Consider the following 17,197-nt stretch of genomic DNA (forward strand, 5'->3'; position numbering starts at 1 on the left):
GAAGGCCATTCATGACAAAAATGTCCACTCCCCAAAAAATTCATAAAAATCATATACATAAATTTTCCCCCCAAACCTTTTGGGTTAATTCTTTTTATAAATTTCAGTCCTGATCAAAACTACCAAATATTTAAACATTTTTCAGGATTTTAAACCTTTAAATAGCACTTTGATTACATGATGTCACTGTTTTTTATTTTGTTTTGTTTTTTAATGGAAAAAAAGACCAAAAATTAGATATTTTCCATATAATAAATGTGGAGGGCTGGAGGATTTTTTTTTGTCACGAGTCTTGGATATGTCAAAGATTAGCAACAACACTGATTTTGATGCATTATTAGTTTTAATGCAGTGTCAGGTTTAAAATGTACTAGTTTTGATCCGGACTGAGGTTGATCAACAGATTTTACCCAAAACAGTGGGGGAAGTATTTATATGAAAGTTTTTGGAAGTGGACATTTTTGTCCTTAATGGCCTTATGTTATAGTACATTCAAGTGATACCAGAGGGTTAAGAGACTGTTCGTTACTTAAGAGAGGGTAGAGGGGTGGTGCAAAAAGGGGGAGGCATGTCAAATAATTCTTTAAACACTCGGGAGGGATTTCTATTTTTTATTTTGGCTTAGGAGAGGAGCATAAAATTTTAAATGGCTGTATTTGGTATTTATTTTACTGCTGATTTTTTAAGAAAACATGCCTTATAAACCAGGGGCCAGATGTATAAACTATGTGTACACACTAAAACCATGCATACACCTTTTCCTGCACATAAACGTGTATTTATAAAGGAGGAATGTACAGTGAGAATATGAGCACCTCATATATTCTTCAGGCACACGCACAGTTTTAGCTGAGATAGCTGCGGATGATGTGAAAAGCAGGAGATTAAACATGAATTGAGCGCTGGAAAACTATGTTTTAAGGTTGTTTTCCAAGTTTTTCAGGCTGTAGAGTGCTCTGTATAATATCAATCAGAGGCAAATCTATAAAATTAATCTTAAATTATTTATGAATGATACATTTCAGCAGTATTTTTATTTACATTTATTTCCCTGTCAGTGATTGTTTATTTTTTTCATGTGGAGCATTTTGTAAAGTTTTCACAGGAGCTTTATGAATGAATCACCGATTGTCCGTCTGACATTTAACAATAATGATGATTAAAATGTTGACAGTAATACAGCAATGAAATAAATCATTCTGGCAAGAAATCTTGTTTATTAAAACAGTGAATTGCAATATGGCAAAAAAATGTACAATACAGGAACAAATTTACATAAATGGTTGCTTGTAGAAGTGGTTTTAAGTGGCTGAACAAATGTACGCACACAGACAAGGCTGATGGCAACACTGTAAACATCAAACAGGCTCAAGGTCATTGTAGTGGCATGTCACCAACAACTGATACAAAGAAAACGACTGTAGTGTTAGTGTCAATTTGGAAATCACAAAACAAATTTGCATTTGGTGTTCACAGTGTGAGAGAAAAGTACTACGAAAACCTGAGATAGTTGCACTGACCCTACACCTAGTACTCAAAATTACAGCAAATCATACTTTTTTAAAAAAAAAAAAACTCAAGGCCCACCATCAGCAGTATCTCTGCTCACCAGATTTGGCTCATATACAGTATTATAAAATATTTTTTATTTGCATTTGTTAATTATGTTGCATCTATTCCTGCAGTTCACATATACAAAAACAGATAAATTATTATGATTACAAAAGATAGGACAAACTCAAATTTGAGGCCCTGATTCTACAGTTTTTATTGGAAGAGTAAAAATACTAAAATATATCTAAAGGGCACTTGTGCAAAAATTAAAATATGTGCAAAAATGTACATAGTGAAAATAGTTATTTTAAATAATATTGATTCACTTCCCTGGAGTAAAACACAAATAAAAGTATTTCAGTTCATCACAACATAAGAAGGCACATCAGTAAAGAGTCTTCAGAAACCCAATGCCACTATTTAAGAGTGAAAAAGAAGCCAGCTAAGAGAGCTGACAATAGCATCCTAAAGAAGTCTAAACATGCTGCTCCGTGTGCGGCCGACTGATGTAACTTCATCTTCACAGCAGTCAGTCCACATCTTTAAAACATTCTGGCACCTGATGCCCCGCCACAGGCTTTGGGAAGTGTAACCCCTGGCAACACATGGCATGACAGGGGTCTGGGGACGTCTACACCGCAACATCGCTGGATACCAGAGATTTCCTCAGAGGCAGTTCACTACTGCAGTCTTTTGCTCCTCTCCACAGGGGACAGGTACTCTGTGGTTGCCAGGTGTGGAGCATCACTGCGGTGCCGCTGTGTGATTGGCCAAAGCAAAGTTCTGCTGCAGCGCCAGCAGAGAGCTGCGCAGCTGTGAAAAAAACAAGAAATGACTCAGCAGCCAGAAAAACTGCTTCAGTTTTTTTTGTGTTACAAAACAGCTATGAATTTATGTGATAGTTGTAAATTAAAACAAGATAATGATAAAAAGTCTATGATGAACTCATTGACTGTATATAAAAATGGACAGCTCCCCAAAAGTGAAGCCAAAACTTCTCGATCGCCTCCTGGTGGCCGGCTGCAGAACCGGTCATAAACCCCGCCCCCTCCATGTTAGCAGAAGGGACATGGGCCAAAACTAAACTAAAAACTCAAAAGGTACACACCAAGTAACTTTTCTCCAAAGATGGTTTCTGTCACTTAAGGTAGTTATTATCACACTGCTGTTTGTGTCTTTTTTTTTCATTTTTCTTATTAATTCAGTTTCACTGGTATTTGATGCTATTAAAAAGGGTGTTTGATGTCATAATTAACCGTTATACAGTGCCAGTTTGTGGGCTCACAATCAATGGCGTCAATAGCAATTAATTGGACAAGTGTAGAGGTAGGAACTCGATACCATGGAGATCACTACTGTACAGATTATGGCTCCGTCACTGGAGAAAGATGGAAGCCACTGTATCCGCACATATTGGCTTCACTTTTATACAGTGGGAGGAAGTGAAGATGTGACCTCCATCTTTTTACACAGTCACTAGCTGAACTACATTCATTTGCACAAGGCAGTGCAGAACCTCCACAATCATGGTCACATTGGAGCTACAATCAGACTTTTCATTTATTGAGTGCGTCCCCAGCTTGTCTCACCTGTTCTAAAAGCTTGATTGAGTCCTGCAATACAATTTTCAGCAGCTGCGCATCATCTGCGGTCCTAAATCCCGGTACCGGTCTGGGCCCATATTCAGAGGCCAAGCTGCCAAAAACAGGAAAAAAAAGATTATTATTATTATTATGAGCAAAATACGAGCATCACACGTTCTCTTACCATGTCCTCCAAAAAGAAATATCAATCTGTCCCTCCAATATACAGTGTAAAATATGTTAATTTTTTTTTAGTTAAAAACAAAACCCAGATTACTAAATAACAGAAAGTAACAAAAATTCTAAAAACAGGGGAAACATCTTTAAAATATAACCATCTGATAGTGAAGTTGCCAGCTGGTAGTTTTACTGATACTTTCCTGCGGAGATATTACATCAGCACATCACTGAAAAGAGAGGACAGCAAATCACGTTGAAAAGCTGGTTACTTATTGCCTAAAATACACCAGAAGACTTTGAAAAGACTGAAGTCTGACAACCTCTCACATCTAAAGACAATGTGAATTTTTACTAGATTTGGCACAGACTGTAGATCTTGCACGGTCACTTTACTGCAAGACTTCACCTAGATTCCTTTTCAGATTATGTCCCGACCTGCTCCTAGTGGAAAACATTATGCCAAATTCCCTTTAAGAAATATAACATTTTAATGATTCCTTACATTTCCACAATAAACATTATTCTAGAAACAAAAAAATAAAAAAGCATCATATTTATGCTAAGTGTATTTTTGTCAATTAGGCATCAATATAATCCATAAGGACTTGTGTACAAACTTACTTGAGAGGTTACCTCCCCAAACAGAAGACGCATAAGAGGATGGAAAAGTAAATAATGCCTAAATAATGAGTGTTGACTCAGCAGGGATATAATCTGTCAACGGGAGAATAAAAATTTGACAGCAGTACAGAATGCCTGGGAGCATTACTGTTTTATATTCTATTGACATATATTGTAGAATAAAAATTTCTGTTTCCTTTTCAATAAATAAAGACTTTTCTACCATAAATTGATGCAGAAAAGGCACAAATTGGTCCATAAAAATTCACCCCACATCCCCAGCTTGTGTCCCCACCACTGTTTAAATGAAACCTACGCTCCTCGCACAATATGATATTCACATTTGTTATATAAAAGCAGCAGAAGACAGACAAAAAAGTAGGAGGGAAGGAAATGTAAGAAGAGTGAAGGGGCACAGACGCAAGACGATGTCACTTACATAACCACCATTACTGAGGCTGACCTGCAGGCAGTTTAAACACTGTGACTCATTAGAACAAGTGCGCTCCTGCATGTGGGCTGCTTCGACGCCACAGACATCATTTAAAAAAGTGGAGGAATACAAACCTCTTCCCCCTCTCCACCCACACCAAGACTTCTGCTTTCTGAGTGTGGCAACTTCCGATATAGTTACAGTCTATGACAGATGACGAACAAGGGAGCAGATCCGATGAAATGTGCATATTACAAAAAGAACAGAAAGTTATCTGACCTGGCCTCGCTCCTCTCCCTCAGCCGATGCTTTGTGCTCAGGTACATGCGGTGCGCTACGTCCTCCATGGCCCACAACTTGAAGAACAGACCCAGATTCATCACCGTCAGAATCAGCAAGCTAAGGAGACAGAAAGTTTCATCTGACCACTGGTGCACAGGAGGAAGCATCCTAACACACACAATCTTTGGATGTTATGACCTTTACGATCAACGCAGTCTGTCACGGAATAAAATACCAGGTGTTTCACAGGTGTGTTTTCAGGTTGTTAACTTACATCACACTCATCACAGCCACTATTGTCGTTGTGCTCCATCCGTGCGGCCCGTTCATTTCTACAGGTCCTGAAACACAGATGGACAGATCAAGAAATTATAGATTTGAAAGAAAAAAAACATGCTGGCTGTTGACAAACCTGGGTTGCAGTCGACATTTTTCTGGTTAGAAAATATCTACTCCCAAACGTGGTCAACATTTTGCATCAGCCTAAGCTACACATGCTGCTGTTTTTTTCTGGGTGTGTCATGAGTACAACCAAATACGACAGCGGCAAATCTCCACTCGTCTCTACAGCAGGGGCGGTTGTCCGGCATGCAGTTGGCACATTTGCTTTCAAGGCTTTACCGCTGCACTGCCTCCACCGCAGGAAGAAATTCTCAAAAGTGCAGAGTGACTGGATGTTCATTTGAACATTTTAGTAAATTTTTTTAAAAAACCATGTGTTCTTAGTTTACTTCAGTCAGATTAAAGAAATGTATTCAAAGGTTTAAAATAAACATGCTTTGTACAGAATCAGCACATTTCAACACATGACCAGGTTTTACCCCTGCTACAGAGCTTTATGCTAAGCTAATTGTCTCCTGGCTATAGCTTCATATCTGATAGACAGACATGAGAGTGGTATTGATCATCTCAGCAGATCTATTCCTTCAAAGCATTTATACACAGTATAACACCATGTACCCATGTTGCCATCTCTGTGCTGTTCGGGGTCTTGCCCGAACTGCTTGTTGGGCTTCATGTGCTCAGGCAGAGTCCGGCTGTAAGTCCGCCTCCTCCTCCGCAGCCCACCGCTCTTCCCTGTGTCTCCACCTCCTTGATTGATCTCTGCTTCCTCCTCCAGCAGCTCTGCCTCTGCACAGTGTCAACAAAGCGCCATAAAGAGTCAAACACAGAGTGAGAGGGGTTAAAGCAGTAAAAACACCATGTCATCAAAGTGTCAGCGTATTTAGACACTGATAATTGAAGAGTATCAGATCAATGAAACATTTCTGCTTAAACAGTAACTAAAACACAAGAAAGGCATAATTCCAGAAGGTTTCCAAGCTCAGTGCACTTTAAAAAGCTGATAACTTCAGTGTGATGCAGGTACGACTGCCCGTCATATTTCTTTTCTCATAACTGTTATATGATTCACTGCTGCAGAGCACGATGTGTGCCGGAGGAAACAGCTCATATCAGATCAGCGATAAAACTGGAATTACTGCCTTGTGGTTATATGCCTCCAAAAACTAGTCCTAATAAAGGGGTGGGCAAAATAATTTTGCACATTTAAGGGTTGAGAGGTACGTCAAAGAGATTCCACTGTTTTTTTTATATACAAAAAGCAGTCTTCGACCCTTTTATTCAGCCAATTTTAATTTAGTTCTGGCACTAATAACTTAGCAACAACAAAGTAGATTTGGAAAAACTAGTAAAGTATGTCCAGAGTGCCATACTATAATTATCAATATAATCTATTTTAAATTATCTTTTAAAATTACTATATTTTTAAGCATTTTTGTTGTTATTGTTTGTTTTTAACTTTTTTGTTTTATTTATTTTTGCTAATTTTCAGGTAATCTACTTTTTACTGATTTCTTGCCAATTTTAGGGTAATGTCTTCTCAACACTTATGTAATGTTTGGGTCAAATTGACCTGTTTTAAATTTTTATTTAAATAAAAATGATACAATGATACAAGCACTGAAGTGCTCTTTAATGCCTCCACACTGTGTGAACAGCCTTCTACTTACCCAGCTGTCTGAAATAATCTTCTATGCCGCTCCAGGAGTTTTTTGTGATGAAGGACTTCACCAGGCCCCATGGCTGCTTCTTATATTTGACATCAGTATAAACCCTGGCAGTACAATTGACATTTTAAATGGCAGTCACTCAAAAAATATAAAAGTACAGTCATAAAATCATAATATCTTACCTTAGCCGACACTTTCGCTTCGAGTTACTTATGATGTAGTACCGGTTTTGCGTGTAGAAGTAATCATGATAGGGAACATCGTGAGTGTACACCTCAGAGTCCACGTGGTAATACTGACCATCCCTGGATTCTTTGTACAGCGTCTGAGAGATAATTGGAGTGCACACGTTTATTTATCCAGTCAGGTGTTCAAACACCATTTACACAGATGTAAACAAACCTGGTTCTCTGTAGCGGTGGAGAACTTGCCAATCAGAGGGTTGCTGATGGTTATTGTGTAGTTCAGACTCCTCTTCATGTTTCCTGGGGCATCTTTTTGCCAAGCAGTAAAGCTGGCGTCTGAGAACACAAAAACACAACTAGAATAATGCACATGGAAGATGTTATTGCCTAGACATGATGGATAGATGGCTGAAAATGATTTTGTTTATTTAACAGGGAGCATACAGATAAACATTGTTACCAAAAGTCATTACGTAGCTATGGACACTCGATTCTGATTCAGTCAATTACAATGCTCCAATTACAGACAGTTGCAGTGGATGCAGTTCTGATCGTAGACTCAAAGCAGTTAAATAATTTTCAAATCTTTTTTTTGCCAATTTATTGATTTCTTTGTTGCATATTGTTTATAGCACTGTCCTGCAGCTGTTGGGGTTTATTTCACAATAATGAACCACTCGCTGTACGTTATCCCTTACATAAGCAATGCAACAGATTTAATGTATATATAGCCCCTTTATATGCCTTTAAATCCAGATTAAAACTGGTTTTATACTTACTGGTTATCTTCCTGACGTTCATGAACCTGCGGATGAAGCTGGAGTCGGTGAAAAGCAGCTCAAACATCTTGTTGGCGCTGATGTGGAACACCTTGTTTAGATAAAGTCGACCCTGCAACTGAGACGAACCCACTCGCTCCTCCACTGATGATGCAAAAAGTTTAGGGAGAGAGAGCAAAATATATTAAACCATGAACAGAATTGCCTCCTCGTGGCATTATGTCTCCACAAATCGGTCAAGTTGCAGTTACTGTTCATATCAATGAGTGTGGTTACATAAACTTGAATAACCTGTTTATGAAGCCAATCCTGGTTATGATAATATTCAGGAAATGGTGTTTAGATGAGAACAGAACTATCGGGTTATTCATATTCCTCGTATACATCTCACTTTCCTTCGGAGTACTCCAGATAGCATAGTTGGGCTTCTCATAAACAGGATATGGTGTGTAAATACCCAACAGATAAAAAGGATACTCCAAAAACACTTCATTCATGTCCATGTAAACACACTCTATATCTGTGAAAGCGTGGAAGCTTCACACACATCAGGTGTTAAGTAATGGCCAGAAAAGTGTTTTTGTAGAACACTATGACATCACAATAAAGTTCACCTTTGACCCTTTGGTTACAAAATGTCAAGACATTTGTGTAAAATATTGTCATATCAGTGAATGAGTTGCTGAGTAATGGCCAATAACATGTTTGGTGAGGTCACATTTACCTTGAACTTTGACCACCAAATCTAATCAGTTCATTCTTGAGTGTGAGTGGACGTTTGCGCCAAAATTCTGAAATTCCTTCGAGACCTTCTAGATATATCGCAATCAAGAAATGAGATGAACGCAAGGTCATATTGACCCTGACCTTTGACCTTGGACAACCAAATTTTAATAAGTTCATTGTTGAATCCAAGCAGATGTTTGTGCCAAATTTGGGAAAATTCCCATTTGGCGTTCATGAGATACTGTGTTCACAAGAACGCAACAGACGAGATCACATTGACCTTTGACCACCAATCTATTCAATTCATCTTTGAGTCCAATTGGACATTTCTGCCAAATCTGATCAAATCACCTCAAGATCCCGGCTATCTCCAGCGTGGAGGCATTAAAATACAAAGCATGGGCTCAAGCATCTTACCATCCTCGATGCTTTCTGAGCCAGTTTGTTCAGACAGGTCGTTCTCATTGGCGTTAAGGTCAAGAGAAAGCGAGGAGCGCTTGGAAACCCGTTCTGGGGCGAGGCGGTCCAGCGACGGAGCTGGGCTGCGCCGAGACGGGGTGCTACGAGCGTCATCCGGCTGGAGGGCGGAAAACAACACAAACGATGAGGTGTGAAAAGATTAAAACATGCACAGACCACAAAATGATGAAAAAGAAAAACATAATACCAAAATGGGAGAGCTCTGTGAGCTGACAGGGGAAGGCAAGTCCTCCCCTTGAGGTGTCGAAGCATCTAAAGGCCCGTGCTCCATCCCAGGGAGGCGAAGGGAAGGGGGGCGCTCGAGCTTCCCTATACCATCATCACCACCAGGCCTCGCTGTCAGGCTGCAGTAAACACAGAGGTGGTGTTATATTACAGTAAATTGAGACTATGTGCAAAGAGCAGGCGGGCGTGAGCTCACCTGGTCTGCATGCTTGAGTCTGCTGATATCTGTAAGCTCTCCATCTCTTCATGGCTCAGGCCCAGGTCATACCCATAATGCTGTTTAACCATCTGCCACAACTCCAAGCTGGTCAGAGGCTGAAGGCGGAGAAAAAAGGGAGGTTACAAACATTACCTGCAATTAAGGCTTGTTTCCAACTTCAAGCCTATTCGACGCTACTTTTTTGACTTAGGTTTTAGAGAAAGTAGTTTTTATTCAGTTGGTGACATTTTTCAGTAACTATATTTATGACAGTAAACATCATAGCATTGAAACAGCAATTTGTAGAGCTTTTGATAGAGCTACCAAACAATTCAACCCCACCCCCCCCCCCCCCCCCCCCCCACCCACACACACACACACACACACACAACCAATTTTCTCAGGTCTCAAAAGGGTTAGATGTGCTCTATAAATACAGCTTGACTTGACTTGGAAACCAGCACCTGCAGATATCTCTTCCTCTTGCATAATAACAACTCTGCTTTGACAGACAGAAACCATAATATGATCAATAAACTTCAGGTGACTCAGAGTTTGAAGTAGGTTACCTGGACACATCTAACGTCCACACAGTATAATTTACAGTCTTATCTCCATGGGTGACAAGCAACCTGTAGACCTCATTGTCTCTCTCGACCTCTGGGATATTCATATTACATTTCTGTGTTGACAACCAAAAGAAACTCACTCTCAGAAAACTTCAAAAACAAGATGTGCTGCTCCATGTGGCGGAGGAATAAAGTGATCCGTAGGCAGGTTTAATCCGACGGGAAATAAAACACTATATTCAACTAAAGCGCATCTAAAACCGTGAGAAAGTTTCAGATCTATTCACACAGACTTTACTTACTTGTCAGAGGACTTTTCCCCTCGCGGCTGTTTGCTTCAGCTGGCTGTCAGACTGATCTGCAGCCTGGACGATCATTCAGGAAGTCCTCTGAGCGAGTTCAGGGGCGTAAAGACGCGCCGCCCAGATTTTACGCCGCGATAAAAGGTAAATAAAAGCTCGTCCTACCTGTCGAAAGTCCGGTTCACTGCCAGTTCAGACCGCCAGAGAAGCGTCTTTGTTAAGATGCGACTCCGGTTTAACTTCGAGCTGAGCGTCAAGTGCGCTCTGTGCGCAATGTAATGTAAATCTACCCTCGAGACCACACCTGAGAGGTCAATGAACTCTAGACGCTGATGTTTGTATATACAGGTGTTTGTGCTACTGATCCCAGGAGACTGCGCCCCCGTGGGTACAGGTTGCCATAGTGCCTGTCTATAAGAACAGTGGTGTAAGCATTGCTGCTTGGTTTCACCTCTTAAAAACACCTTATTGTTATGTGAACATAAAGCCAATGATTTATATCAGCGATACACAAAACTTTTGCAAAATGACAGGAAGCCAGCGGGTAGTCAATAATCAACCATTTATATTTATCCGTAAATATTATAAATTAATTCCTTGTTTTCCGCCTGTTGATGTTTGCTTTCCTATGTGGTGTTTGCAAATAGGAAAATCCAGTCGCAACCCTGCAAAGGTCAAGTGTATGCAGGGGTGCTTCTAGGATTTGGGGACAGCCAGAACTTAGCTCAAGGGATCTTCCCATTGCACTTTTTTTAAAATCATAAACAAGGTACATTTTGATGATTTTTTTATACACACTAACACCTTCTTTATGCTTATTTCAGATACAAAAAAAAATCACATTTATTTTTATTTTTTAATTACCCTATCACTGACCAAATAAGGCTCAGCACACGATTTAAGACGCAGTGTCATTTTTAACTTATTAAAAATTTTTTAGTGAATCGTGTGCCACAGTGTTTGTTTGGTTGCAGTCCTTGTGAAGTGGCCCATTAAATAAGATGTAGCGTCTCTATTGCTGCAACTTCAGTGAGGTTTTTAACTGCTTCCATGTCTACTTTTCGACTGACAATGTAACTGCTTTAAGCCGCTGCACATCAACTGACACTTGTAGCTCATTTTTAAAGTTGTAATCTTTAAGATTCTCAGAAAATCAAGTTTTCAGCAATTGCACTTTAGCAAAGGCTTAATCCAACCCATTTTAGTGCTTCAACTTTAACTTATGTACAAAATTTGAACCTGTTTACCTGCAAACTAGCAAAATCACTCAAGGTACTGCTTACACTACCTAAAATTTCTGATAAGTGGACGATCCGCTCTAGCTCCTGAGCCACATCCTACTTGTGCAAAGAGCTGTGTGAGCACAAATAAAGCTGGCTCAGCGGTTAACTTTTGAACTAAATCCCTGACATAAATATAAATGATTCCAAACAGCACCTTATTATGTGGAACAATGAACAAAAGCCTGTGTCTGTCAGACTCAATATCAAACTCTGCTGTGCTGCTGTGGGCAGATCTCTACCCTACATGCAATAGCAGAGCAGCACTGATAACCTCAGAGGAGACAGGGCAGTTTGATATGTACTCTGGACCGATTACATAAGTGCTGCAAAATGAGCTAAAGTCACAGAGCTGCTGGTGCTCTGTGAGGCATTTAGTCACAGCAGTCTATTTATTGGATCACGGCAAAGTCTGTGTGACGACAGTGTTTGAGATACGTGTGAAATGACTTTAGGTACTGTGGACATGTGACTGAGGTATGTAACAGTGACTATTGTTGAACCTGTATGAACTGTGGTTATTCTACATGGAGTATGAACATGATACTGATATTGTCTGTGGTTAGAAGACAGTTTTAGGTAACTGTATGTCAGTGGAGCAGGCTTTACCTTGTCCAACAGTGTGTTTTGCCACATGCGGAAAACACACAGGTAACTTTTCTCGCGTGCCGCGAAGGACGTGAAGAAGAACTGCAGGTGAAGATACAAAGATACGATCATTAGTTATTCATTAATTAAATGTGAAATACTGTCACAATTAAAAGTCCTGCATTGAAAATATAACTTAAGTAAAAGTGAGTAAGAATAATAAAGAAAATACACTAAAAGTATTAAAAGTAAAAGAACCAATGCAGAAAGATCTTTGACACACACACACATCCAAAAAAACTCCAAATTGTTAGAAAAAAAACTCAAAATTTAAAAAATAAAAAAAAAAAAAAATATATATATATATATATATATATATATATATATATATATAAAACAATACTTCTACTTCAAAATAAGCTGGAGATCGAAAACACCCAAAAAAAAATCAAAATTAATAATAACATCCCCTATAACTCATATATATAACCCCTATAATTGTTTCAAAAATCAAAAAGGCTTAAATGTTTGTCAAAACAGTTGTTTTCTGTGAATCAACCGATTAATTAAAGAACTAATTATTGCATCTGTACTTGTATAAACTCTTTGGCAATTTATTTTAGAACAAAAACATTATATTTTACAAACTCTTCTTGTGATTTTTATGCAAAAATCTTTATTTGTAAAGTAACAAAAAATACTCAAGTAAGGCACAAGTACCTTAAATTCATACTTATGTACAGTACTTGAGTAAATGTACTTAGTTACATTCCACCACTGCGTCTAACACAATATACCTTCTCTGTGTTCGTGCAGATCTGAATGGCGTTGGGAATCAGCCGAGCTGTTTTCTCTCTGGTCACAGTCACAATGTCTTTAAGGGTCAGTGTAATCTATAAAACAGGTAAACGGTTACTGTAGTTAGTACACACATGCTTATCAAAGAATGCTATAAAGAAATAATTCATTACTTTATCAGATATATCCTCATCCACTCAGGAGTCATTTTGTGATGACATCTTGTAATGACTTTAGGCAACTCTCCCAAGAAGAGGCGTGAACATTGTGCTCACAGCAGCATTGTTGCATTATCATACAGTCCACTGAGGCTGCAACAAGTGTTGCAATATGTGGATCTCCCTTGTTATTTTTTACTTTTGTTGCTTAGCTGTTGTTCATCTGTTGCACATGACTGCAAACCAGAATTCCTCGCTGCTTGTTTTTGAGGAACAGGAACTGCACAGAAGGTCTTTTTCCCATAAACAAGTGTATTATTTTGTGCACTTTGGAGCCATATTTTGTTTGTTCATTTGGTGAGCTCTCCCAGAGATTTTGTGTGCTTGTTTAAGAGCATGTTCGAAATGTCATCTCAGTTGTCATTTGATTACACGTCTACAAGAGCACAGTGCAGAGTGCTGACTCTGTTTTTTGTCTCTTGCGTGATCTTTTGTCCAGCACCTGGTTTTTGTAAACATTTTGTATGTTTTTGAGGAAATGATACCAAAATGTGATAATTATGGTTTCTCTTTTACGTTGCTAAAAACACATTAGATTGATATATACATTTTAATAGCAACTTTTGTGGGAATAAAAAAAAATACAGTGGAAAATTCAACAACAAAAAAACAGGCTCAGAAATGCAATTGCTTACATTTTTCCTTTAAAATGTGCACACGTTTCTTTTTTCTCCATTTTTTAAAAGGGAGTGTTGAGTGAACAGTGTGTGAAATAGTTTACTCTTATTAGAGATAAATAAACCATCAATATTGAAATGTACACTGAAGAGGAAGAAATGTTAGTTTAATGAAGATAAATCTATATTTTGATGCTTTGTACGCACTTTTGCAGTTACATCAGTATGAACACAATGTGCTTCTAGACTGTACACCCTCTGCTCTTGCCGTCTGTCCTCCACTGTCTTATTACCTTTGTACCCCGAAACACATTGCTGTAGAAGCAGAGCCAGTTCTCTGCGAGGTAGAGGCGTCCCTGAAGGAGGATGTCCCGCTGGAGGGCACACGGGTAGTCTGAGGAAAAATATACAGGAAAGCTGTAGCAGGTGTATCATCCATCGAAATGAGTGTGCCTGAGGTGTTCTGTGACACATTATATTTATAAAACAGGCCACTGTAGTGAGAGTCATATGGTGACTCACCTTCTCCGAGATTTTTAAAATACATCTAAAATTTTCATCCAGTTCTGGTTTCTAGATCTGTGTCATGCTGAGGTTACACTACAGAGTCATGTGTCTAACCTTGATAATTTTCCATTTAATGCAACAGTGTCACTGTAAAACATCAAACTTAAATATTTTATTTATTAGTGTGTAAGTTTACCATCTGGTTAAAATATTCACTGATGATACCATCTCTGAATACATAATTGACTTATTTGAACATAGACCACAACTGCATTAAACATTATATTTTGTTTCTACTTCATCATTTTATTTTTTATTTTTATAAATTGTTACTTAATTTAGGATAGAATACTGTCATACAGATTTGAAGAGCTGCTCATCCTGCTTCGTACTTATGCACCGCTGCACCTCTTTAAAATGCTGTATTTTCCTTAATTTTATGCATTTTATACACCATTTCTAGCTTTATTTTTATTAATGTTATCTCAGTGGGTTTTATTTTCCATCTTATGTCATGTATTCTGCACATTATATTTTTATCCTTGTTTTTATCTTACTTTTACTAGTATTATCATGTGGGTTTATTCCATGTGAAGATGCACTTTATGAATTCTATTCTTATCTTATCTTATTTTTACATGCTGGTTTTATCATGTCTTTATGTCTTCAATGTCTTTTGATGTGAAGCACTTGGTGTATGCAATGTTTTTTTTTTTTTGTTGTAAAGCATGTTAGGTTGCGTTTCTTGTATAAAAAGGTGATATACAAATAAAGTTTATTATTATGACGATTATTATTATTATTGTTCTGTGTCTTTTGTCATTTCCACTTTTGCAACCAAAAAAAATCAGATAAAACAAGGTTTGTGAAATAAATAACAATAATAATAAATCGAATAATACCTGAAATATCTGTGTCATGGATCAACACTCTTATTACCTTGAGAAGCAGTCTTTGTAACTCACCCACTATGAGTCTCTCTGACTCCGGCAGTTCTTTGAACAACTTCTTAAATTCATCAAACCTCTGTTTGTATGTCGGCAGGGGAGTTTGTGGTGCAGCAAGACACTGTCCCTGAGGGTCGGAGCTCTGCTGGAGGACATGTGAACATCAGAGACAGTAATAAGACATGGCATATTTTTTCTGTCTTTGTGCTCAAAACAGAAACCAGAACAAATATCAAGATGTGTATAATTCTCACTGGAGGTTAAAAGTGGTGATGAGAGAGAACGAGACTGAGAATTAAGTAACATCTCCTGAGAGTGTGAGCAGATGATAAACAGCATTATGAGCCTGTTGGGTTTTACATCAGAGAGGCAACAGCAATCCCACATGTGTGAGGTGGAACATGGTGTGATAAGATTTTCAACGTCATAGTTTATTGTATTTTCTACTAGAACTGCATGATTTTAGGTAAATCATGTAAAGGAAGTCTGAACGTCACATACAAGCAGCAGGAGCAGGTATAAATGACGTGCATTTATTCTGCCCAATAAAAACATTACAGTAGAAGAAGGCTTATATATCAACAAAATTAAAAAGTTTTAGACCATATATTGATGTAGAAATGCACAAAGTGGTGCATAAATAATCACCACAATGCAGAAAAGGGTTTGACACTCCCCATTTCATGTTCTCCCCCAATGAACTGCAAAAAGGGCACGCCAGATAGTTATGGGATGGGTTTCAATGTGGATACAGAGAAAGGTCCACACACTTTAGCTCCCCTTGCAGCTTTTAAGTGATGTATTTACATTCAAAACGGTGCAAAAAGCTGCCGGGGATGGGGAAAAGAAATATCCCATGCATGCCCCTGGAAACCCCCCCCCCCCCAGATTTGGGCGGAGCCACCAAAGTTTACACCATCCAGCTCCGCCCCTGGCATGGTGTAGCGTGTAGTTGTTTTTCTTACCTCGTCTTCATTAGAGCTCCACGTGAACTCTTCATCATCACTGCCCACTCCTGACCGGTTGGATACCTGGTCCATCTGCTCTGATGTGCTGCTCAAATAAATAAATAAATAAATAAATAAAAAGTCATGCTTCTGTGAAAATTCTCCTGCAGAGTGATACTACACAGATTTCAGCATTTTAATTGGAAGAGACAGGAGACAAAAATAACTTGTGTGGGCCTTTAGAGAGTCGAACAACAACAACATGATCGCCAAATGTCATGAAACAAGGAGCACCACAAGGGAAGTCATTATCACTGCAACAGAACTGGTTTGACCGGGGAGTTTCACCGAGGATGAAGTCGTGCCAGTAATCATACACTTTTATGTACTTGTGACACGTTTATGCGGTGTGAAAAAGTTATGTTAAAATTACGCAAAGTTGATTTTGTAAAAGAAACTGAAAGACAGCGATCTAATGCCACCATATCACAACTCTGCTGTCAGATTGTTTGGGCTGATATGATTAATCAGTCGATATGGATGCCACAGAAAACAAAAGATGATAAAAAGTCAGATCTGTAAAGCCGACAAACGTGCGTCTAAATACTTTTACGCACAGCGCCATGAGCGCAAAGGCGTGCTGAGACTCCAACATGTCACTACATGCGGGTTGTGTGAGACAAACGTGTTGTTGTCAGTCACTTACCTGGTACGGAGTGGACCCAGGGTTTCTGTTCTGTTGCAAATTGGTTAAAAACAAAAGCAAAGAAGACGCCAGTTTGTTTGTCGCACACAGCTCTGAAGCTCTGCTCATGGGTTAATGTTGTGCGCGTGCTCCTCGTTGCATGCAGGTGCATCTGATCCGGCCGGGGGAGCATACCTTAAGGAGTTGTCATCTCACCGGTGACGCTCATTGGTCTTCACAGAAGTAGTCAAGGGCTCCAAAATAACCTAATTTACCTACATCCACCACCCTTCAGCCATGCACGAGCTTTGACAAGTTTTAAAGTGAGCGAGCTACACAATAGTTTAAATCACAACAGTTAATAAGGACTTTTATTTCTTTATTAATAAGCTAATTAAGCTCTGGCCTTTAAAAAACATTATTTAAAGTAGCTGAAATGATTTTCTATGAACACAGCATCCTTTGGGCAGAGAGCTGCAG

General features: G+C 38.8%; 1 protein-coding gene across 1 annotated transcript; it reads right to left on the reverse strand.

Annotated features, from left to right (window-relative positions):
• Positions 1–1,197: 1,197 nt before the first annotated feature.
• On the reverse strand, positions 1,198–16,904 carry gramd1c (GRAM domain containing 1c). Its single transcript, XM_042510741.1, is given in 19 exon segments — positions 1,198–2,367; positions 3,144–3,249; positions 4,651–4,770; positions 4,928–4,994; positions 5,614–5,784; positions 6,666–6,769; positions 6,848–6,990; positions 7,068–7,186; positions 7,630–7,773; positions 8,773–8,932; positions 9,023–9,179; positions 9,257–9,375; positions 12,020–12,100; positions 12,796–12,891; positions 13,925–14,025; positions 15,104–15,230; positions 16,051–16,138; positions 16,739–16,780; positions 16,782–16,904. Coding segments are annotated over 19 exon segments (2,079 nt in total). The 5' UTR covers positions 16,847–16,904; the 3' UTR covers positions 1,198–2,298.
• Positions 16,905–17,197: the final 293 nt, after the last annotated feature.

This window comes from Plectropomus leopardus, chromosome 21, assembly GCF_008729295.1.
Source record: "Plectropomus leopardus isolate mb chromosome 21, YSFRI_Pleo_2.0, whole genome shotgun sequence".
Classification (NCBI taxonomy): Eukaryota; Metazoa; Chordata; class Actinopteri; order Perciformes; family Serranidae; genus Plectropomus; species Plectropomus leopardus.